At 36.0% G+C, this 25,719-nt stretch overlaps 1 protein-coding gene across 10 annotated transcripts in view; it reads left to right on the top strand.

Annotated features, from left to right (window-relative positions):
• The first annotated feature begins 1,099 nt into the window (after positions 1-1,099).
• The window catches only part of SCN2A (sodium voltage-gated channel alpha subunit 2), a 93,384-nt gene continuing 68,764 nt past the window's right edge, over positions 1,100-25,719 (top strand). For 5 of the 10 annotated variants that reach the window (XM_060152742.1, XM_060152739.1, XM_060152740.1 and 2 more), the window contains exons 1-10: positions 1,115-1,381; positions 2,276-2,394; positions 13,149-13,238; positions 13,970-14,098; positions 14,674-14,765; positions 15,649-15,921; positions 18,873-18,936; positions 20,496-20,637; positions 20,779-20,985; positions 22,779-23,066. In XM_060152742.1, coding sequence (XP_060008725.1) covers positions 1,115-1,381; positions 2,276-2,394; positions 13,149-13,238; positions 13,970-14,098; positions 14,674-14,765; positions 15,649-15,921; positions 18,873-18,936; positions 20,496-20,637; positions 20,779-20,985; positions 22,779-23,066 — 1,671 coding nt within the window. Of the gene's footprint in view, positions 1,382-2,275; positions 2,395-13,148; positions 13,239-13,969; positions 14,099-14,486; positions 14,579-14,673; positions 14,766-15,648; positions 15,922-18,872; positions 18,937-20,495; positions 20,638-20,778; positions 20,986-22,778; positions 23,067-25,719 lie in introns of all 10 variants that reach the window. The other 5 variants (XM_060152743.1, XM_060152741.1, XM_060152738.1 and 2 more) reach the window with 3 other exon arrangements.

Below are 25,719 nucleotides of genomic sequence, written 5' to 3'. Positions count from 1 at the left end.
TTGAGCTATATATGTTAGCCCAGTAAAATATGATTAGAATACAGTAAAACTCCATTTATGTTATCACAAAGACCAGCATAACAGGAGTTCATGTAAAAGATAAACTATCTTAAACTTACTATTTTTTTCAAGTCCAAATCTGCTACGTGGATTCTTAAGAAATGGGCACTGTTTGAGAAAATGAGCTATCTCTACAGTATTTCCTAAGGTACTGCAAATTTGTTAATCTAAGAAGCAATTACACTAGCTAGCAGCAGGTTGCTAAACCAGGGGGTCCAAGCTCCAGACCTCTTGACGTGGGTGACTTCCTGCCTGGTTTGGCAGGAGCTGGGTCCCTTCCTGTGCAGCTTCCGAGCAGTTCCAAATGCAATCCGGCATTCCCTGCTCCTTCCCGCTCCCTTGCTTTCAAGCAGTATCTACCTATGTTTCCACAGCCTGGCATTTCAGGATTTCCAGAGCTCTTTACCAGGTGCGTTGATTTTGAATAAGCTCTTTGAGGTGGAAAAGTAGGCCAAAGGGAACATGGAAAAAAATGGAGAGATACATGCAAGATCTTTGCACAGCCCAGGTTCTGCAATTTTTGATAATTATTCATCTCTTGTTATGGATCTCAGATATTTTTTTCAGAAGGGATGCTGAAAAAGATGGCTGCCAAAATATTCACACAAGTGAAACAGCAAGCACAAACCAGTATTCTCCATTTCTGAGCTCTGAGTTGGATATTTTCACTTAGAACATTTTGGGAGTGGGAAATTAGATTACCTCATAGACACCTACTGAATGTGAAAGATAGATCTCCATGCAAGCAGATGAATGCATGCAGGAGAATCCCCCGAGTGCCAAGTGCAGCTTCCTTAGTAAAATATTACAGATAGCTTGGTTTATATATTTTATCTCAGTATCATGTAATTGGCCACAGTCACATTTTATCCTAATGACCGTTGCTTTTTTTCCCTCTCTCTGTCTCTCTCTCTGTCTCTCTCTGTCTGTCTCTCTCTCTCTCCCTCTCTCTCTGTCTCTCTCTCTCTCTCTCTCTCTCTCTATCTCTCTCTCGTTTCCATAGCACTTTCTTATGCAAGGAGCTAAACAGTGATTAAAGGAGCAGGATGAAAAGATGGCACAATCAGTGCTGGTACCGCCAGGACCTGACAGCTTCCGCTTCTTTACCAGGGAATCCCTTGCTGCTATTGAGCAACGCATTGCAGAAGAGAAAGCTAAGAGACCCAAACAAGAACGCAAGGATGAAGATGATGAAAATGGCCCAAAGCCAAATAGTGACTTGGAAGCAGGAAAATCCCTTCCATTTATTTATGGAGACATTCCTCCAGAGATGGTGTCAGAGCCCCTGGAGGACCTGGACCCCTACTATATCAATAAGAAAGTGAGTTCTTAGTCAAGTTGCCTTTACTTCCCCTACTTCCTAATTGCTTCCGGGCTAGGGCCAGGGATGTCAGGTGAAGAATGTTGCGCCTCCTCCCCTCTGTCTGAAGTATCATTACGGTACTAGGTAGGCTTGACCATGTAATGGCCCCATTACCCTAGAAGCCTTTTGGAAGCACTCATTTGAACCCATGTCCAGGACAGGCAGAGAACTGAAGGGGCATCCTGCAGTGGGGGAAATGAGGAAGGGCAAAAGTCTGTTTACCTTACAGTGTGGTGAAGCAGAAAGTTAAGACAAGGAGTATATTTTTTTTATGCATTAAAAATATTTCCAGGAGTAGTATCCAAATTCCTCTTTACAATATCTAGCTCTACATAAGGTACTTTGATCTTCAGCAGGTTTATTCCTTCACACCATAAACTTTGCCCATTCCATGGCTCCCCCCAGAAGAAATAAAAGCAGGTGGCTTTTAAGTGCCCAAAAAAGAGTGTGATCAAACAACACCTCTGGAAAACCCTGAAGTTCCTCTGAGAAAATTTTTATCTAACTGAAAAATGAATCAAAGCCTCATTTTTGAGCTCTTTGTGGATTATAATTACAGTTTTAAAATACTGATATTAAAACTTGATAAGGATGCTAAGTATTCCTATGGCAGCGACTACAGATTTTCTTTATGTTCTTAAATCCTCATATCACTTACGAAATTTAGGAGAGTTTATAGGGCTCAGAAAGAGAAAGTACACAGCATCATGTCATATGTTGGTAATTAGTATATTATTATATTATTTTATAAGACAATATTTCTAAAAAGTTGTCTCACTTTTTTCTTAAAATATTCTTAATTTTAATACTAAGATTCTAAATTCTGTTTTATGTGTTTGTTTTCTTTTTCAGACGTTTATAGTATTGAATAAAGGGAAAGCAATCTCTCGATTCAGTGCCACCCCTGCCCTGTACATTTTAACTCCCTTCAACCCTATTAGAAAATTAGCTATTAAGATTTTGGTACATTCATATCCTTTTTTCAAATAGTCATTTAATATGATTTTGCTCTTTGACTGACTTATTGAGTTGGGAATTTTTCAGAAATATGCGTGGTTGGCAATGTTATGTGCTCTTTCTTTCTTTTTCCCTCTTACTCAACAGTTCGCATTATTGCAAAATGGGATCATAGGTAAGTGAAACACTTTGCCCCATCTTCCAAGTATTTCTTCTTTCCCTGACTTACTACTTCTTTCTTTCTTCTTTCCTCCTCTTCTCCCTCTGAATTGCCTACTACATCCAAGACTTCTTCATTAATTTTGACAGTATTACCAGGCTCTCCTTTTATAAGTCTTCAAATTTTACAAGGTTATCTATATAATGGGTAAATTCTGTGAGTTAATTTTCTTCACTACTTTACATTTGGAAAATATATGCATAATCTGAATTATACAATTTTATATCTTTTTCATCTGAATTTTACTACTTTCTGCTTTTCATTTTAGCATTTGAAAGCTTTGAGTTATAAATGTTTATAATTGTGATGGAATACACATTAGCCTTTCAAATGTCACGTTTTTCGGTCACTTGTTCCTATGTTTTATTCAAGTCTCAGGTCCTGCTACAATTATCTCTTTCCAAAGGTTTAATTTCTATTTATACATATACATCCTTATTTCATGCTTCATTCTCCTCATGAAGTATCTACTTCCTAGAGATGGGATTGATGACGCCTTGGTGGGAGATGGTGATTTGATTTACTCCTGAAGGTAAATAGAGTAGTTATGAATGAGAAGTTTTATTCCAGGCCAGGGACAGTGATCTGGCTGACAGCCAGCCCTGCAACAACCAAGGAAACAAAGGTTTGCAAGACTGGCTGTGCTACGCAGAGGCATTTACAGGAAGCGCACAGAAGCCTTGGGATGAGGAACTGATATATATCAGGAACTAGAGGTAAGGAAGGGGAAACTGAAAGTTAAGCAAAGTCTCAGGTAGGACAACTTTAAATTTTGTTTCCTAATTAGAAAGAGTCATTGCCTGCAATTTACAACATGGTCAGCCCAGGGCTTGGCTTTAAGGCTTACAAAGTAAAAACTTAACTTCCTCTAGCAGGCCCAGAAAATATTTGAATTAGATATGGTAGGGAATTAGAAAAGATAAGGAATTCAAGAGATGGGATAAGCTTGGTACAGGGAAGTCATCTAATTTCTGGGTGGAGGGGCTGTAAAGCATGTCCCCAGACTTGCCTGGCATTGTGGCAAATGATATCTTTAGAAGCGTGGCATTCTGGAATTAAGTTTCCTTTTAACCTCTAGGTCATTCCTTTTCCACCCCCGCCCCCAGTTTTGCATAGACATCAACATATTTTAATTTCATACGTTAATTTCATGTTTTAACAATTAATAATTTCTTGTGAGTTTTTTTTAAGCAATAATGATTCCTTACTTCTGTTTTTCAAGTAAGAGAACCCAGTTGTACAGGGAGAAAAAATGCTTTGAGTTAGCTTTAGGAATGAATAATGAAATTGAGATTTAGATTTGAGTCTCTTGAACTATAAATTGTGGTCCATTATTATGTTTGAGTATTTATAATCTGGGCACTGAATAAATCTTTCCATAAATTATTTATTATATTTAAAAATAATTGTACATCCCTATATAATCACAATTTATACATGAAATTATGTGGAAAATTCAGACTTAGCCCAATGCTCTGTTCATAGTAAATACTGAGAGAGTACATATTGAATAAATAAGTGACAAATGAGTCAAGAGGTTAAATAATTAGATGCAAAACAAGTGACAAAATGGAAGGTTTGAAGAGGTCAGAAAAATCTATTTTTCTTGAAACTGAATGATGAAATAAAATTAAGAAAGCCCAATGTTAAAGGAAAAGGCAGGATTTTTTGTTGTTTTTGTTGTTTTAAAACTTTTGTGGGGAGATAGTATTTTTTTTGAAAATCTATAATCTCCACTCCAAAAAATTCTATATTAGGAGACCCAGGAGCCCTAACTTAATGCCGTCTGGGAAAAGAGACTTCCAGTGGTAGAGGATGAGAGCAGTTTTAGAAGTTCTGATCAGAGACTCTGGGCATTGAGGACCGAGTTTATGCTGGGGGCTATTCAGGAATCAAGATACAATTTAATTTGAAGGTTTGCACTTGCTTCCCAGTAAAAAAGAAAACCTCCAAGGGGCAAAGTTGTTAGGAGGCCTGCAGTGGTGCAAGTTGAAATGTGAAGGCAGCCAGGTAAATCTAAGATTTGCCAAACTGAACAGTTGACTCTCCCAGAACCTTACAAATGGCATATAGTTACAGATTTCTTCCAACGTAGAAAAAGTAGATTCTTAAAAATCTCTGATTGCCTGAATTAAAATACTATATTTCAGATATCTCACCTTGGAGTAGAGATATGAGAAAAGGCAGGTAAACTGATAGACACATTCTTCAGTCTTTTGGTGATAAGGCACATTTGCCTAGAGATCCTAGTAAACTTCGATGTAAATAATACTGTACAGTTTGCAGGTGATTTTCCCAGTGATTTTGTCTTATTCCTCACAACGCAAATCCTAAGCTCAAATCCTGGTTTTCTGACTTCAAGTGTCTTTTGCTATAAGATAACAATGCTTGGGGTTGGTAATGGTGGGTCTTGGGCACAGTTAAGAGGTTGTTGTGTATTTATTATCATTAGTTTATAATCCAGAATATGGCCAGTCACAATCAAGAAATTTGTATTTTAAACCTAGATTGGTATCTCTATTTCCACCTAAAATCCTGACTTATTTCTTAAAGAGTTGTTATCTTCATTAGGAGCTGTTGCATATCAAATTAGCTTTGTTTCTTGATTTTGGCAGAAAAATCTTAGCTTACTATATTTTTGTCAGGGTATATTTTGAAAACTGAAAATGCTGTTAATGTGCCCATTACCTTGTTTCAATAGTTAAATAAAATATGGTTATATTTTCTAGATAGTAAACAAGTAAAAAATAATCCATATTCCTAAAATTCCCTATCAGAATTTTCAATGTGTTGCATGTCAGTTTTTATTATTTTACTTTAATAAGCACACTCTCCTTTACTTTGCATTTGTTACTCATTCATTTGTTCATTTGCAAATATTTACTAAGTACCTACTGTGTGGCAGATGTTCTTCTAGACACTGGGATGCAACGTAGAGCCAAACCTAGTCCCTGCTCGCATGTGGTTACATTCATGTGTATGTGTGTGTTTGAGAGGAGAGAGATAATAAAAATAAATCAGCTAGTGATAAGTGCTATTAAGAAAAATAAAGCAGTGTAAAAAGAGAAGAGTGGCAAGGTCCTGTTTTAAATCATATGATCAGGGAAGTCCTCTCTGAAAAAAATAGCATTTGAATAGAGAGCCAAAGGAAGTGAGGGAGTGAAACATGGAAATCTGAGGGGAAAAGGGAATAGCAAATATGAAGGCAAAGGATAAAAGTGGAAGTGTACCTGGTGTGCTCTAGAATCAGCCACGAGCCCAGAGTGCCTGGAGGAGAGTGGGAAAGGCAGAGAGTAGGAGAGGATGAGGTCAGTGAGAGTGAAGTTCGGAGCTGAAGTTGTAGGCTGTGGTGAAGACACCAAATTTATGCTGCATGAGATGGGGAGAGATGACTGGAGGGTTTTCAGCAGAAGAGTGTCATCACCTGACTCAAATTTGAGAAAGATCACTCTGGCTGCTGTGTGGAGAACAGGCTGCCTGGGGGGAAAGAATGGAAGCAAGAAGATAGATTGGGGGCTTACTGCCATTATGAAGGCAGGGGACGCCGGTGGCTTGGCCTTTGGTGGAAACAATGAGGGTAGCAGATGTCATCAAATTCAGATGTGTTTTTCAGAAGAGCTGAACAGGATATGCTGAGCAGTTGGACATGGGGTGTGAGGGAATGAGCAGAGCTAAGGAAGACTCCAAGTGTTTAGTCTGGTCAAGAAAGAAAAATGTAGTTACTTGAGCTTGGGACAACATTAGGTGGAGGGATATGCTGGTTAAAATCAAAAGTGTGGATTTGAACATATTTTTTTTTTTGAGGGGTCTATTAGACATTCAGTGGAGGAGTTGAGAAGTTAAATGGAAATACAAGTCTGGAGTTCAGAAAAGGGTTGGGCTGGAGGTATAACTAGAGATGTCAGTGTATGGATGGTATTTAAAGTGATGGCAAAGACCTGAAACACTCCAAATCACACAATAATGCAGAACTACCTATCATTCATAAGGGGTAGGAAAATACACAGCTTTTGGTTTCAGAAAACCTGGATTCAACCCCCACCTCTGAGATTTACTTACTGGCTCCATGACCTTGGGCCAAGTTACTCCAACTGTTTTGAATCTCAGTTTCTCCATCTATAAAACTGCAATCGTTATTTATACATCAGTAATAATAACTACATAAGTACCTGACACCATGACTAACACTTGGTAGGAACATGATAACTGGTAGCCAGGACAGCTATTGTTGGTAGTAGTAGCTACAATTCTAGGAGCAGCTGCTGCAAGATTAGCAAAGGAGCACTCTCATATTGTTTAAGGAATTCCACAAAGAATTCTGTACAAATCTCTACTGTCTTGAGGCTTGATTTTGCAAACAAAATGTTTATACAGCACCAGAGTTAGGAGCTGTTAATCGACCAAAACATAATGGGGTCAGTTCCAGCCTTCTCATTTTGCAGATGAGTTCATTGAAGCCCACACATGTTTAGTCTTTTTCTAAGACTACATTTTATATACGTGGCAGAGCTAAAATTTCAGGTTAGGTCTTTTGCAATTTCCATCTAACAGAAGAAAACTGATTTCTGAACCCTCGGGTATAAATAATGTACTAGGGGCATTGCCAGTATCTCTGTCTCTGTGTATTTCAAAGGTTATTTTCAGTGGCTCCAACTTACTATTTCATTAAATAGGAAGTGAGCTTTTTAGCTCATCCCAAAATTATATGGTATCTATGTAGAAATTAAAAAATCACGGTTTTCATCTATGTAGAAATCAAAACCCCAAAATTATATAGGTCTAAGGGAAAGGAGGGTAAACAGCTTATGATTTCTATTTTTCCTGCTTTAATGCTCAAAAGTTATCACATAGTTAGGAATTTGTTAATAACAAAATTAAACAACTCAAGAGTTAACATTATGTGTGTGTCACATATATATGTGACATTTAGTCAATATTTCTGCTGTCTCACAAATACGCATCAATATGTAGAAAGGCCTGTCTTACTTTGCTTTGAATTCTCCATTTTTATGTTAGAAAACCTCTTACATAAAACTATCTTCTACCTCTAGTTCGTATATATTTTAAGTTGAAAATTTCTCTGCAACTTCTCTGGATATTATGTATTATTACAAAGCCCCTGGACAGAACAAACGATGTCTTCTCCTTAAGAATAACAAAGAAAAAAAAGAATAACAAAGAAACGCCCTACATTTTTATGTTAAATAAACAAATGATTAATAGTAATAAAAATGACTGTATCCTCTAAGAAAAGTATTAGTACTCTTATCTGCATTTACACAAGAAAAATGAGCCTTAAAGAATTAACTTGCTGAAGCCCATGTGTTTGGTAAAGGATGCATCTGATCCACAGTTCATCACTTTAAAACTCATGCTGCTTCATCCTACCTACATGGATATAGGGGTAGACATCTAGTTTCCATGTCAAAAGTTACATAAACCATTTTCAGTATAAACTTGAAGTCTTTCCTCATCTTACACACATAGGAAATATTTTAGACTTGCCAACTGACGGGTTAGTATCAATCAAAAGGTTAACACATTTTTATTACTACCTGGTATAGAGAAATTAATAGATTTTAAAATCCTTTTTTTCCTGATATTATATGAGGTTAACTACCTCTATTTTATTTTATATACAAAGTCTGTTAAGGAAATACTATTCTAGGATTCATTGTTCTTTCGAAAAATGTACTTTAGTTGATGTCATGGAATATATATTTAGAAAATAAATATATGCATTTTGTTACTAGTTCTAACCCCTTGAAATCTACCTTGACATGGAGTTTCTATACTTTTTCAATGTATGGTATCACCAATACCATGTCTACATTTTTTTCCATATTTGTATATTTGTTATCATTATCTGAAATCCTACTATTTCAATCACTCACAAACTCGGAGAATCTTAAAGATATGTGACTGATAAAATACATTTATAGTGATTTTAAAAAGTAATGGGTTTTGAAACTCTCTATTTAGAGATTATCTATTAAACTAATAGCATAAAAACCTGACTCTAGTTATCTCTTATTTGGTTTAAAAGCAAAATAGTTTTATTTGCTTTCCTTTTTGAGCATCTGTCAGGATCTTTAACTTAAGCATATTTTTATTATTAAAATGATAGTCATACAATGTGAAAAACATGAGTTTGAGTGTAATGATTTATTATTTTTGACTTACTGGGTAATATTCACTCTTTCTATTATTTATTAATATTTGAATATATTTTTTACGTTATTATATGTACTTAATTTTTACCATTATAAGGAGTAAATATTTTTAAGGGTCATAAAACCATGGCTTAGTCTGTTATGTGACATAAATCTCATGAGGCTATCAATTTCCACTTTATATTTATCCAGTGTTCTCTCTTTCAAAAAAAGTGTAGAAACTTGTGAACTTGATATATGTGAAAACAAATTTCATGCTGTATTTCTGATCCATATTAATAAATATATCATTAAAAAGGGAAAATTTACTTCACTTAGTAATAAACAATCTTCCGAACTGACATCATTCAATAGTCAACGGACACTGCAAAATGGCAAGGGTATGGTGGTGAACAATAGAGACATGGCCCTCGTGAAGTTGACTGCCTAGCAGAAAAAAAATCAGTGTTAAAATTAGTCATTGGAGGGCTTCCCTGGTGGCGCAGTGGTTGAGAGTCCGCCTGCCGATGCGGGGGACACAGGTTCGTGCCCTGGTCCGGGAGGATCCCACATGCCACGAAGTGGCTGGGCCCGTGAGCCATGGCCGCTGAACTTGTGTGTCTGGAGCCTGTGCTTCTCAACGGGAGAGGCCACAACAGTGAGGGGCCCATGTACCACAAAATTAGTCATTGGAGGAATGGTATCAGGTGCTACAAGTATGTATTACTGATAGACCTAATCAGGAAATGTGCTATTGTGCACAGCATTTTACTGAAAATAACTTTTAATCTGAGTGCTGGAGAAAAAGTTGGAATTGGCTAGGTGAAGTAGAGAGCATGTCCAGGGAAAAGAGGTGATATTTGCTAAGATCCTGACTTGAAAAAGAGCTTATTTAATTCCATGACCTAAAACAATTGCAATAATATTGGACTGGGGAGAGTGGAATGAAGAGTAAAGAAGCTGAAATTGGAGAAGTAGAGAGGAGTTAGATCTCCTAGACCCTTCACTCTTTGTAAGATATTTGATCGCCATCCTAAGGTAGTGGAAAGCTATTGAAATTACATTTACAAAGGTCATTTGGTACAGTATGCAGAAAGGATTGAAAGGAGTCAAACATGGATTCAGAAAGACCAGTTTAGATGAAATTGCAGTAATCTAGGTTAGATTTGATGGACACCTGGGCTATGTAGTGATATGAGGATTGGGGGAAAAGTTCACTGAATCCAGGCATAGCAGGTAGAATTGACAATATTTGGTGTTAAGTTGAATGTGGAGGTTTAAGGAAGAGAAAAATGCAAGATCACTCCTAGGTTCCTGGCTGGATCATGAGCCATTTTCTGTGATACAGAGATGTCAAAGGGGCAGTATTTTAGAGGAGCAGAGGAATAGGATGAAAAGATTTTTAGTTTAGTTTTAGAACTGAAAAAATTTGAAGTGTCAATGAAATGAGTAAACATAAATGCAGATGTAATATGTACAATTGGGTACCATGGACAGTTGAGTTCAGAAGAGAGGGCTAGTCTGGAGAGAAATACTTGAGATCAGTGGGCATGTAAATGTACTTGGAGCTATGTATGTTGATGAGCTTTACTAGGATAAATATAGCAGGAGAGGGAAAAATGGCTTGGATATCCGATGTCCTTTTCAAAAAGGGAAATATAACATTTCAAAGGTTACAAAAAAATTGTCCATGAGACATGAAAAATCAAGGGATTGGGACTTCATGAAAGCAAAAATAAGAGAACATAATGAAAGGGGGAAGAATCATGCTTGTCAAATGCTGCTGAGAGAGCAAGTCAAATAAGAGCTCAAAATTATCCTTTTGTTTTCAGGGACAAAACATGAAGATGTTTGTCTTATTTAGAAAGAAAACTGGTAGGCTAAGGAAGTGATAGATAAATGAGGGAAAGTAAAGATAAACATCTCTTCCAAGAAGTTTGGCTGTGAAATGGAAAAGAGAAGTAGTTAGTAGTAAGTAGTTAGAGGATTGTGGGTTATAGGAAAGTATTTTCTTTTTTTCCTCCAAGATGAGAGAGACTTAAGCAAGTTTGTGCTGATAGGAAGAGGTAGATAGAGTGGGAAGTGTTAAAGGTAAGAGAAGGAAGAGATAAGAGATTTCTGAAGTGTTCTGGAAAGGTAGAAGGTGTCCAGAGTATGAGTAGAGGGATTGAAAACTCCCCCCATTGAAACAAGAAGGAGGAAAGGATCTTATTACAGAGAGGTTTGTCAATTTGGGGGTGGGAAGTAAAGATATGGCATTCTGATCCTATCTCTTCTCTCAGTGAAGTAGGAAATAAGGTCATGAGTTTGAAACGGGGAGGGAAGGAAGAAGATTGGAGATCAGAGAAGAGTGGAGAATATTTGGAATTGTCTTTGCAGAGTAGGAGGTGCAGTGAAGTGGAGAAATAGACTGTGTTGAGTGTGGGTGAGGCTGGGAACCATGTATTTTGAATGGCGCCAACTGACCAAGGGGAGTCATTTTCTCCAGTAGAGCCTAGCAGCCTAACAGACACAGAGGATCCTCTAGTTTTATATACTAATAGCAAGTCATCTTTAATTTTGTCTTACTCTTTGTTTCTTTGTAGCAATAAAGGAAAAATGTTTCTTCTTTGAAATGGTGTTTTTCTGTGTTCTCTAGGTTGTAGTGCCCTCATGTGGCTGATCCACACCATTCACTTATGACTGTTTTCATGTGGATGCATTTTAACAAGCTGAGAATCAAGCATGTGCCTTGCATCACTGCCAGTCAAAATGAAAACTCAATGATTGCTTTGACTAAAGTCAGTTGCGGGTGCAAAGAAGCTTCCTTTATAGATTAACACATAATACATAACACAACATATAGATAACACAACACTATTCTATTTTACTACACTTAAAATCGTGCTGATATTTTACTATGTGTAAGTAATGTGAAGATTTATAATAAAAATAAAGAGTGAGGGCTTCCCTGGTGGCGCAGTGGTTGAGAGTCCGCCTGCCGATGCAGGGGACACAGGTTCGTGCTCCGGTCCGGGAGGATCCCACATGCCGCGGAGCGGCTGTGCCCGTGAGCCGTGGCCGCTGAGCCTGCGCGTCCGGAGCCTGTTGCTCCGCAACGGGAGAGGCCACAACAGTGAGAGGCCCGCGTACCACAAAAAAAATAAATAAATAAAAATAAAAATAAAGAGTGAGAAGTGATATTAATAGCATTTATTCACTGGAATTTTTATACAGTTTCTAAATATATATTGATAAAGCTCTTGTTTTGCATAAGTACAGCTGAATCCTTCTTGTGCTTTTTATTAACTATGAAAGAAAGTTATTTCAAGTATTACTACTGAAAGTTTTCTTAAAGAGCTTTTGTTGCTGTTTTTCAGTATAAAGGAGAGTGAACTGCATTGGCTATGTCTACACAGGCAAAGTGGGGTAGAGTGAAACAAACCACATGTTTCTTATAAGTAGTGTTCTCTATGATTTAGGAAATTAAGAAAGTAATTTATTGAGTATCTACCATGTACAAGGCACATTAAGTTGTAGGAGGTTTAATATATTTTAACTAATTTGATCCTGACAGCAATCCTGTGGAATGGTTATTCTTTCTCCCTTTTATAGCAAAGTGAACCAAGGCTTAGGGAAATTATAAGTAATTTGGCCACAGTTACAAACCCAAGAAATGTCAGTACTAACACCAGCCATCTTCTCTTACTATTCAGAATTTAACGAGCAATCACTGTATATTATATATTCCACTTAGAAAGAATTTTATTGAAGATATTCCACTCAGATGACCCTTAGGATGGAGTTATAATGCATTCAGTTACAGTCGGCCCTCCCCATCCATGGGTTTCATATCCATGGGTTCTACATTCGCAGATTCAACCAACAGTAGGTGGTGTACAGTGTTCAGGATCCATGGTTCCTTGAATCTGAGGATGCAGAAACCATGGATACAGAGGGCCCACTATGGGACTTGAGCATCCGTGGATTCTGGTATCCGCTGCAGGTCCTGGAACCAATCCCCCACGCATACTGTGGGACGACTGTAATTATTGGTATTCTCTTGTTGAATTTTTGTCAGAGTTTTCATACATGCTGAGCTTGCACTTCAGTCGTTGAGTCTGTCATTAAAGAAAGAAAAAAACTTAAATTGATAAATTACTTACCAATGAGCTAATTTCTTTTCATTTAATCTTTTTCATTACTAAAATCACATAAGTAGCCTCCAAATAATTGATGGCTTGGCCTGACATGACTTGGTTATGGAGTTGTTAAAATTACAGAAATGGAAAAAGCAAACTCAATAATAAATAATAAGGGCATAAAAGTTCTAAACTTCATGGTGGTGAAAGACATAATGGTGTATGAAAGTGAAATTTTCCACTGAATTTTGTCTTCCTTGACGGTATTCTTCTACTTTATTCAATGTGCTCATTATGTGCACTATTCTTACCAACTGTGTATTTATGACCATGAGTAATCCTCCAGACTGGACAAAGAATGTGGAGTAAGTAGAAGATTTTAAAAAAATCTTGCAATATTGTTGTCCCTTTATGTGCATTTAACATCTTGAGACCTCATCAGTTTCTTTAGCAAATCATACTAGCTACTACAAACCAGTTAGACAGTGATTCAAGTTCATTTCAACCACTGATTTTCTGTAGGACAAAGCTTGCACTGGCTCATTAAGTTGCTCCAATTACTGCACTGATTTGACTGCCAATATTTGTAGCTCTTTATCTTCCTTATGAGTCTCACACTCTTTCAAAGGTAATCAGTGATTACTAATATCTGATGATAAAAATTATACCTAGTTTGTATGTTCTTTTCCTCATGGCTATCACCTTTCTATGTTTTATTAGTATATATTTCATTGCTGTTAATGATGCACATTTTATTAGACAAAAAAATCTTCATTTATTTTTGTTAATAACTATTTCCTTAAATTTGACCAAAACTAGTGTATTTCGGGTAATATTTTCATATAGAACCATATTATTTGGGCTTTCAGATGAATTAGTGTAGCAAGTACAATACTCATTTATAGTCAATGAGAATGTCTTTCAGAAGGTAATGTTTCTTTCTTCCTTAAGTACTACCTAAGGTCTACATTATAGGGAGACCAATATAGAACTATATGGAAGCCTCTAATTTGTATTTGTTGTTTTTCTCCTTTAAGATATGTACATGTAAATTACCTACTAGATCTTTAATGTGGGCTTGGCTATTTTCTCTCAGGTACACCTTTACAGGAATTTACACTTTTGAATCACTTATAAAAATACTTGCAAGGGGCTTTTGTTTAGAAGATTTCACATTTCTACGGGATCCGTGGAATTGGTTGGATTTCACAGTCATTACTTTTGCGTAAGTATCTTAATACATTTCCTATCTGGGAAGAGTAAATCATTAGTGGGAGCCTATACTGTATTTCTCCTTGGTGGTTTCCCTTAACAGATCAAGCATTTTTCTTGGTTATTATGTGAATTTAGGATATTTTTCTTCCAATCAGATTGTGCACTTTGGAGAAATTAGGGACTATCATAGTAAATTACATCGCTTTGATTTCAATTAGTGCTGTAAAGCAATAAAATAAATTTCCCAAGTAACAGAGATTATGATTGATGACAATGCCATTTTTCTCTTAATTGGGAAATCTGATGGCAACATTCATTGAAGCTGAAAGATCTTGATGAAAGACCAACTTAGACTTAGATTTCCCTAAATTCTGAATAACTCTGATTTAATTCTACAGGTATGTAACAGAATTTGTAAACCTAGGCAATGTTTCAGCTCTTCGAACTTTCAGAGTCTTGAGAGCTTTGAAAACTATTTCTGTAATTCCAGGTAAGAAGAAACTGGTATAAGGTGGTAGGCCCCTTATATCTCCAACTGTTTCTTGTGTTCTGTTATTGTGTTTGTGTGTGAACTCCCTATTACAGATATGTGACAGAGTTTGTGGACCTGGGCAATGTCTCAGCGTTGAGAACATTCAGAGTTCTCCGAGCACTGAAAACAATTTCAGTCATTCCAGGTGAGAGCTAGGTTAAACACCGAGGCTGACTTTAGCAGCATTGGTGCTACAATCACAGCTTTTGTACGTAAGCCTTGTTGCTTCTCACCTATTGCAAATAAATTTGTAAAAAAGCAAGAATCAGTACATCATATTTTGGGTGGATTTGATTCTTTGCTTTTACTAGTTGCTTTCTTTAAAATGATCTGTTCTAAATCAGCCTTTGAGTTTAACAAGTTTTTGCATGAGGCATTTGCAGTAACAGGCTACATGGTTTGTGTCCTGTAACATCAAGCTTTCTGCATAGAAGCTAAACTGTAAGGCATTCAAACTGCTGCAGATTTGACCAGTTAGGTCTAAAACTGGTAATTTTCTTAACTTCAGATAAATGAAAGAGCAAGGGATAGCATGAGTGCTGCATGGGGCTCAGTTTTCAGATGTCTTCCTTTTTTAACCCATACTCAAGCTTGCAGAATTCACAAATATATAACCTCATAACTCAGTGACTTCAAGATTTCTTACTACTTTATTCATATAGATTTTTATAAAATCAATAAGAGGTTAGGGAGTAAGACATCTGCAAATAAAGGCAAAAAATTTATACAAGGTTGATGTTTAAGCATGAATAACAAAACCATTTCTTTTGCTCTAAGGAGTATTTGGAAATACACTTTTGGTTTATTTCCATTCACGGTTTTCTAATGAACGTACAAATTCTGCTTTCATTCATTTTCACCGGCTAGCAGGCTTTTCATGAAAATGTTATTCGATCACAAACATTAAACTAATATTGTTGGCATTCTGCATGACATCTTTCTTTTCCAGGACAAGCTCATGATGTTTTTGTCTGTGAAGTAGCTGTTGAATAGTATATTTAAATTCCTCCCTTTGATTTTATGTGTAGGCCTGAAGACCATCGTGGGCGCCCTAATCCAGTCAGTGAAGAAGCTCTCAGATGTAATGATCCTGACTGTGTTCTGTCTGAGCGTGTTTGCACTAATAGGATTACAGCTGTTTATGGGCAACCTGCGAAACAAATGTTTGCAATGGCCCCCAGATAATTCTTCCTTTGAAATAAACATCACTTCCTTCTTTAATAACTCATTGGATGGGAATGTTACCACTTTCAATAGGACAGTGAGCATGTTTAACTGGGATGAATATATTGAAGATAAAAGTAAGATATACTCTTTTGACCATTAAGCTGTTTAGTCCTTTAAATATTAAAATATATATATAGTGAAAATTGTCTCAATTTTGATGTGAACCAAATTACTTAGACCAGTTTAAGATAATATATATGATACAGAAATCAAATGGTATCTTACTCCTTTTTCCTTATCTTTCAATCAACGCGATAAAAGTTACCATTTGAAGATGTGTTCTTTTCCTAAACCAGTCTTGACAGCAATACAGTATAATGCTTTATAAACAAAAATATTCATTTGTTGGGGATTGATCAGGAGTTTTCAGTCATCTTAATAAATAAATCAGTAGTTTGAACTATTCAATGTATTTTGCTGAAATGGATTATTAAGAAGACTGAGGAAAAAATAATCTGGCCCTATTTGGTTTGACTCAATGTATGTATTGAGTGCATATGATGTATCTGGAAATGGAGAAACTAAGATGAAATCTGAATTTGTGTACTCATCAGAAAGTTAAGCAACCTCAGTCCAGCAAGTTACTTATTGATGAGAAAGTGTAAACTCAAAGCCTACCTTTATAATATTCTTATTCCAGTTTATCTCTTTGGTATTAATCATTGTGTTAGAGTTGTTTATCAATACAGTTTGATTTTATTTTATAGATGGACATCAGAATATACTTATGATTTAGTATAACTTCTTATCATTGAAGCCTGCCCCTCTGTCATTGGAATGTCCAAGTCCCTCCCTCTCTTTTTTTTTTTTTAAATTAATTTATTTTATTTATTTATTTTTGGCTGCGTTGGGTCTTCGCCGCTGTGCGGGGCTTTCTCTAATTGTGGAGCACGGGCCCCAGGTATGTGGGCTTCAGTAGTTGTGGCACATAGGCTCAGTAGTTGTGGCTCACGGACTCCAGAGCACAGGCTCAGCAATTGTGGCGTATGGACTTAGTTGCTCCGCGGCATGTGGGATCTTCCCAGACCAGGGCCCGATCCCATGTCTCCTGCATTGGCAGGCGGACTCCCAACCACTGTGTCACCAGGAAAGCCCCCCTCCTTCTCCTTGTGCAATTAGCTAGCCTACTTCCATTGATCTCTTGATTATCAATACTCCATTGGGATACTTAGTCTGAGGTATCCTTCATGGTTTTTAGAACCATGTGAAATTTTATCACTTCTCACATTATATTAATGTTTTATGAATTAGTATTCTCATGAAGATTTTTACTGAAGAGATTAAGATTCTTTGGACAAGTGAATAAATAAAACAAATGATTTCATTATTTATGAAATTTCCCATTTATTAATGTTATAATAACAGCACAGTGACAATCTTTGCACATAAATCTTTTCTCTATTTCTGATTGTTTCCTTCAGATAGATTTCTATTAGTAGAATTTTGGGGGGTTAAAGGGTATGACGACATTAAGGCTAGGGAGACATAGTGTCATATTGCTCTCCAAAGAGGTCAGACCACTATATACCTCCTATAGCAGTGGCCATCTTACTGAATTCTCATTAATATTGATTATTACCATATTTTAACATCTTCTGATAGAAGGAAAAGTGTATCCTCTTTTTAATTATTAATGTAGTAGAATCTAAAATTGTTTATTAGTATCATTAGCAAGTTATATATTTAATGTAATGTGAATTATCTGTTGACATTTTTACCTGTTATTCTATCAGGTGATAGTATATTTTGGGAAATTCATAAGATCTCTATAATTTATCAAGTATGTTAACATTTTGACTTTTTTTGGCGAATATATTCTCCAGCTTGTTTTTTCTTCTTATTGTTTGTTTTTGATCCCTAAGTGATTCTAATTTTTAGGCAATCAAGTCATCAAATTGTTTTCTTTTTTTCTGTAGTTAATATTATAAAATGCTTCTGGATTCAGAAATAATAAAAATTTTCACCTAGATATTCTGCATGTAAAACAGCCACCTATATATTCTGCATTTAAACAGCCACCTGTATAGTCTAGATTGAAAAGAAAACCTACATATTTTTATATTATATTAATGGACTTGTCTTTAAATCTTTAATCCCTAAATATCTAGAATGATTTTTTGATATATGTTATGAGGTAAGGATCTAAAATTTTTTGTGAAACTATGACCCAGATTGACCTACATAATATATTAGGGTATTCCTTGAATATAGGCTTTTAAGTATTCCTGAAAACTATAGTAAAATTTTTTTGTGGGGGTTATGTGTGTGTGTGTTTTTTTAATATATATGTGTCTGTATGTTTTTGTATGTGAATATGTAAATATGTATGTTTATATATGTGTATGTTTCCTGAGATCATCTTTGCAACTTATTAAATTTATATATAAGGTATTCCTTAAGAATAAAAAAAAGTATACTTAGAAAATACATATCTCCAAAGAAGCAAATTTATCTTGAAAGACAGTATTCAAGCCAAAACTCAAAGCAAAACACTTACTTACAGTATTATGGAAAGAGCAAACAGCTCAGTCCACTTTTCACAAGAAATTAAGTTAAAATTGGTAGGGAAAACAAAGGTCTGAATCTAGTTTGGGTCCAGGCAAAGCATAGTTGTAAAATAAAATGTTATTTCATGGCAGCATTTAGAAGCAACAGGGCTTTCCTATCTCTCACTTTTTGTGCCAAACAGCCTTAATTTGACAGCTATTTTTTGAATTATCCCAAGCAATTTGAGTTTATATTTGCAATAAATTCTGATAGAGAATGCTATAATAGTTATTCCTTACCAAAAAATTTCTTTCTAAATCAATTTTCTAAACATTTGTTTAATCAAAAATGTTTTTTGATATTTGTTTAATATTCAATTATTATTAAAATATTTCCATTTAGCCCTATATGCATTTATCATTTTATCAATTTCATCATGGTTTAAGAAAAGGTAAGCTTTGTTACCTAGGCACAATGGCTGAAGTGTTTTGAGGTTTTTTTTTTAATGATTCTTTCTATTCTTTGCTCTTTTAAATAGGTCACTTCTATTTTTTGGAAGGGCAAAATGATGCTCTGCTTTGTGGCAACAGCTCAGATGCAGGGTAAGTGATGTTTTGTGTTGAGTCTCAGTCCACACTGTTGCATCGGCCTTAATAACCTGCTACCTTCCACCCATCCAGCCCCCGCTTGCTCCTCATTCAAAGCCCTGCGTAAATTCCACTTCACGCTGACTCTCATAATAGCTGGGATAAGTGTGGATTCTCACCTCCTTCACACACTCACTCATACGCAGCAATTATTTTTCCATACTAGGTCACAGCTAATCTTGCAAATTAGTTCAATGGAAAATATAGGGAAAAGCAGTACATATACATAAGAAGCTTAAGTTAATAGAATTCATAAGCATGTTCTTTTATAAGTGTGATATTCTATATAAGCTAATGTGGTCTCCATGGCATAAAATGTAAGATATCTGAAGATAATGTCAATATCTGAGGTGTGGTGAGTACATGTTTAGCATATTTCAGCAAAGCGGTTAACAGCATAGACTGGAGAGTTTACATGAATTCAAACCCAGACTTCACCATATAATGTCACCTCTCCTTGCCTTGATTTCCCCATGTGATAAATAGGAATAATTATAGGGTGGCTGTGAGAATTAAATGGATTAATGAATATTTAGCTATTACAGCATTCAATAAGTACTTTTAATTATTATGATTGGCATCATGTGAATGCTTATTATTAAGAAGTATTGTACCTGGAGCTAAAGCAAGGAGGAGAATTCAGAGAAATAGTTACCTTTCTCTAGTTGACAAGATTTTAGAATCATAGACAGAAATCTAATGTTCTTTCTGTGGAAGATGATATTGTGGACATTAGTAGCTAATACCTGTAGCAAAATTCCCAATGGTATCAGCATCAGGCTTTTTATTTGGCTCATGTGATAAAGATTGTGCTGCCTTTATCTCCAGATCTTATAAGTAAAACAGACTGATTTTAACTCTTTCTCTGTACTATATTAAATGTTTTACATATGATATCGTATTCAATGATTGTAAGTTTGGGAGGCAGGTTCTGTTATTAGCCCTTTCTTACATATGAGGGTTCTCCAAGACTAGCAAGTGTGGGAAACTTGCCCAAAGTCTCACAGCCCAGAAGTGTCAGGCACAATATTGAGGCCAGGTCAGCTTGATCATTAAGGTCATACTATGAAATCTTCACTCTGCAGACTCATTCATTCCTCTCAATGTGCCCCCACCATCTTTTCTTTAGCCCTCTTGCCTACCTCCACATTCAGCACACTTCTGCCTCTAGATATCTTCAGTGAAAATCAAATTTTTCCCTGTAGACTTATTTTTCTGCTCATGTTCACAAATCCCAGAAGATAGTAATCATAATATGATTGCTTTTATATGGAGACATGATAAATATAATAATGACAATCATGAATCACAGAGGAATCCACAAATAGATTTAGCGGATTCTGTTGTTATGTAAATCAGTCCACTTAAGTGCTGGTTTGAGCACTGGCTAAAGTGAGAGAAATCTGCTTTCCCTGGTGTCTCATAAAATGGATATTGGCGTCTATAAAAACAGGAAAGCCAGCCATCCAACTTATAGTTACTGACTTCCTCTCTTTCCTTTAACCTAATAACAGCCAGTGTCCAGAAGGATACATCTGTGTGAAGGCTGGTAGAAACCCCAACTATGGCTACACAAGCTTCGACACCTTTAGCTGGGCTTTCTTGTCCTTATTTCGTCTTATGACTCAAGACTTCTGGGAAAACCTTTATCAACTGGTGAGAACAGATAAAATGATTCTTCTGGGAAGCATGAAATACTGAGATCAAGAGAATTGCTATAATATACTTTATTACTTAGAGTGTGAGCTCATAACATCCTGTATAAAATTTAACAAAATATCTCTTCCATTTTTGCAGACATTACGTGCTGCTGGGAAAACATACATGATATTTTTTGTGCTAGTCATTTTCTTGGGCTCATTCTACCTTATAAATTTAATCCTGGCTGTGGTGGCCATGGCCTATGAGGAACAGAATCAGGCAACGCTGGAAGAGGCTGAACAGAAGGAAGCTGAATTTCAGCAGATGCTTGAACAATTAAAAAAGCAACAAGAAGAAGCTCAGGTATAGTAGCAAACTTCGAGCCTTTTTGTGTTTGTTTATCTCAGCTCTCAGACCACACTGTCGAGATCAGAGTCATTTAACACACAAAATCAGCAGTGGTAACTGATGTTCGAAACAAGTCATATGTATTTGGTAAGTGTTAGGAGCCTGTTTGGTTATTAGGAGATTATTATTTTGTTTTGATGATTATTTACGGTCAATAGTAATGGCATCCAAACATGATGAATTATAATGAACTTTGTTGACCTTTTTTTCTCCCTTGTGACCTTTTATTCACTCAAGCTCACAAAGTAGTTATACCTACATGCCTTCAGTCGAAGTATTAATCTTCTGAGGAAGCAGAATTCAGTTATAATTGCTTCTTCGTTAGTGTTGCTAGAGGTGGGAAAGGTCAGAAAACCAGGGTCAAACTGAGAAGATTATTTCATAGAGTCTGGAAGAAAGACAAAGACCTATTTAATATTTATTTTCTATTTCAAGTGTTTAAATGCAAGTTTGTGGATTGCATAAGGAAAACACTGGTACATAAACATACTAAATCATTACATTCTTTGCCTACCACTCTGTAAATCCTATAATTTGGACTGTTGAGGCTTCAAAATAAGGCAAGAATTTCTCTAGTTATGTTTGTTTGACTTAATGTCACTAATCCAATTGCCTATATTCGTCTTTTCTTGAATGTAGAGTACAGTTCCCTTTTAACACAGAATATCCTGAATATCAATATGTAATAAAGATCAGATAAAATATACGGGGCTAGCAGCAACAATACTGAGCACTTTATCTTTCCAATAACTGAACTGTTGAAATTTACAATATCAATATGTAATAAAGATCAGATAAAATATACTGGGGTAGCAGCAACAACATTGAGCACTTTTTCTGTCCAGTAACTGTATTGTTGAAATTTACAAATTCATTCAGATGCCATGATCTGGGATTTTCTTATATACAATCTATAATCTGCTTTTGTTGTGCATTTCTTAGTGAAATAATCATTTTAAGTCAAAGAGAAAAAAAGGTTTATTGAAACGAAATACTTGACTGAATTAAATTTAATAATTTAGACTGGCACTAAAAGTCATTGTCAAGTGGAAGTGTGATGGATCAGGTTAAAATAGGAAACCTTTAGGGCTTCCCTGGTGGTGCAGTGGTTGAGAATCCGCCCGCCAATGCAGGAGACACGGGTTCGAGCCCTGATCTGGGAAGATCGCACATGCCGCGGAGCAACTGGCCACGTGTGCCACAACTACTGAGCCTGCGCTCTAGAGCCTGCGCTCTAGAGCCTGTGCTCCGCAACAAGAGAGGCCGCGATAGTGAGGCCTGCACACCGCAATGAAGAGTGCCCCCCGCTCGCCGCAACTATAGAAAGCCCTTGCACAGAAACGAAGAGTCAACACAGCCATAGATAAATTAATAAATAAATAAAATTAAAAAAAAAGGAAACCTTTAGTTCTTAAATTCTTTCCTTCTTATGATATTGTTTAAATCACAGAAAAAATCATTATGATATTTGAGTATCGTATTTATCTTATTAGATAATTAGAAAGTGTAATGTGAGGCTACAGGTTGAAGATCTTCATTAAAGTCACATGTATCATCTTCCACTTTTCTTTTCATTTTAATTCTTTAATCGGTCTAACGACAATGCATTGTTTTACAAATACATACTAGAATGGAGAATCATTTTTCAAAATCACATTATTCATGATACCAAAATTAAAGTAAGCAGTAACATAGATAGAGTTTTTCAAAGTGTATATACAACTACCATCTCCCTTGAACCCTTCTAGGCAGCAGCTGCAGCAGCATCTGCTGAATCAAGAGACTTCAGTGGTGCTGGTGGGATAGGGGTTTTCTCAGAAAGTTCTTCAGTAGCATCAAAGTTGAGCTCCAAGAGTGAAAAAGAGCTGAAAAACAGACGGAAGAAAAAGAAACAGAAAGAACAGTCTGGAGAAGAAGAGAAGGAAGATGGGGTCCACAAATCTGAATCTGAAGACAGCATAAGAAGAAAAGGTTTCCGTTTTTCCTTAGAAGGAAGCAGGCTGACATATGAAAAGAGGTTTTCCTCTCCACACCAGGTAAAAATATTAGATTATGTAAATTGCATTGTCATAACAAACACAATTCTTTTAAGATTTGTCAGAATTTGTTTAGATAAAACTGCCTTCTTCCTGGATGGCACAATGCTTTCAGAATGGTAATGATCATTGAGTGTTTTGGTTATTACCTCAAGGAATTTGTGAGTTTTATGACTTTTTGGAATTCAGGAATGCATTTTTAGAGCATAGATCCCACTGGGCTTGGGAAGGCTTGTGATTCTGAGACTTCTCAGGGCAGTTTTCTACATGAGGAATAATCAGCAGATGATTACTGTCCCTTCTTAGCTGTGGTGCCTGGACCCAGTGAATTGTAGGTTTTCTGAGTGACAGGTTCCTAAAAGTGAAGAGTGGATTCTTTCAGACCATCTGTGCAGTTGTTCCCCTGCATGTGTGAACTTCATATGAGGAGTGTATTCTTCGTGTCCTTGTTTCAAGGGAAACCGAAGCAAAATTTTTCTAAAAATGTAATCAAAAATTTTAGGTAGACATGCACTGAAGAAGATTTATGACACTAAGTAAACACTTGTGCTTAATTGCTCTTGATTATCTTTGTCTCATGTTTAATGAGACTTGCATGAAAAGAATATCTTGACTTACATAGTGTAGAAAATGATATCTAGATGCTTCTGGCTTATGTACCAACACAAGCTGCTGAAACTTTGAAATTTAGGATCCTTAATTGTCTTTGAAATTACCAAGAGAATTACCAGAAATACAGTTTTTCAGTAGTGAAAGCTTAATATCCATACAGTTAACAGCCACAGTTTGAACAACACCGATAACAGTGATAATAGCTAGCACCTATGTGGTGCATTTCTACTTGAAGCCACTCACTACAGCCCTAGGGTGGTACTATAATCTTCATCCCCAATCTGCAGATGTGAAGACAGGGGAAGGCTGGTATTCTTCGCTGAGTGCCTGTTTTGTGCTTGGCATTCTTCTTACTCTACCATAATTAATGTTAACAGCCCTGCATAGTACTACTTTCACTATTTTTTAGGCTCAGTGAAGTTAAATAATTGCCCAATGTCATCTGGTTATTAAAGGTTGAAGCGGCATTCAGATTTGGCCTGACACTGATACCCTTGAACTTTCCACTGTATCAGGCTGACTAGAAAGAATATCTTTAAAAAAAAATCTTTTTTTTCCCTGGCAGTCCAGTGGTTAAGACTTCACCTTCCAATGTAGCTGGGTGCAGGTCCGATCCCTGGTCAAGGAACTAAGACACCGCATGCCATGTGGCATGGCCAAAAATTTTTTTTTAAATAATAATAATAAAAGAAATTAAAATATTTTTAAAAATCTTAAGAAACTGTTGAGGAAATTTACAATTTGATTTCATTTAAAAGATACGTATATTTAGGATTATACATGCTCTTTGTACATTTTTTAGTATACACAGTCTCACATAGCCTTATGTTTAATACATATAAATTTTTATGTCAGCCTGATTCATTCCAAGTCCAGGTAACATTATAAGATAGGATAAATTAAAGGCTTAGTGAGGTTGAATTCAAATTTGAAGTAGAATTTGTTTTTAAATAAATATCAACATTTACTTACCCCTATTCATGTTGTTGTCACAATCATTATGATTACATTAGTGGAGATACTAATCTTAATAAATGTGAATTTTTAAAAATCAAATCCCCTTTTTAGAGCATTGTTTATTTTGAAGGAAGGGAAAAGGAGAAGGAGGGAAGGAGGAAAGAAGGAAAGTAACTTACCTGAGGAAAAACTACCTAAATCTGAACTGCAAACCAACAGATACCACAGAGTTATTCCAATTTGCTTCATTTCAAGTCCTATAGAACTAATTCTAGGCAAAATAGTAAAGTCTGAAAATGTTAGGCTCTATCCCATCTGTTTCTGTAAATTTTGTCCAAAGACATAACATTTTCCCCATACTGTCTTCTTAAAACCTCTGCTTCCTAGTTGGGCATTATAGGTGATCACTCATACAACATGTAATATCTGGCTCAAATTGATATTCGTTTCTGAAGTGAAGTGTGTATAAAAATAGAACTAAAGATTTTTATCTGATAAAGAAGTAGACAAGTAACTAAGAAGATGGAGAGGGCAATGGAGAGGCACAGAGAGAGAGAGGGATAAAGAAAGAGGAAGAAAGGGAGGGATGCTGAAATCATATTAATCCCACTTTGCAAGACCCTGTAAGTACTACTGAAAATAGTGAACCAGGTTCTTAACCTGGGTACAGTGATGAAGGGTCCATAGCTTTTGTTAGATTTTTCAAGGGCCTAAGGCCCCAAAGTATTAAAAACTATTGTTTTGTAGTGACATGATAGGCAACTGTGTTGGTAACCATTTCTACTTTCATATTGAAAAATATATAATGTATACTTTTATCATAGGATTATAATTTTCTCAGTAGAGTAGGTGGATTGTATGAAATATTTTTTAGACTTCAATATGACTTGTTTGTGTGGGAGAAGGGAAAGAAGAAAGTCAAGAGTGCAATCTCTAATGACGTCTCAGGACAACCTGAATATTTTATTTTGAAGCCTTTATAAGATACTGTTGACTTTCTGAAGTTATTATTTCCCTCCATATTTGTGATAAACGAGAAGTTTTTAGAGACCCATTTGGTATGGCAGATTTTTTCTTACTGTCC

Source organism: Lagenorhynchus albirostris, chromosome 6 (genome assembly GCF_949774975.1).
Source record: "Lagenorhynchus albirostris chromosome 6, mLagAlb1.1, whole genome shotgun sequence".
Classification (NCBI taxonomy): domain Eukaryota; kingdom Metazoa; phylum Chordata; class Mammalia; order Artiodactyla; family Delphinidae; genus Lagenorhynchus; species Lagenorhynchus albirostris.
The sequence above is the reverse complement of the archived record's forward strand: the minus strand, read 5'-3'. Positions and strand labels throughout refer to the sequence as shown.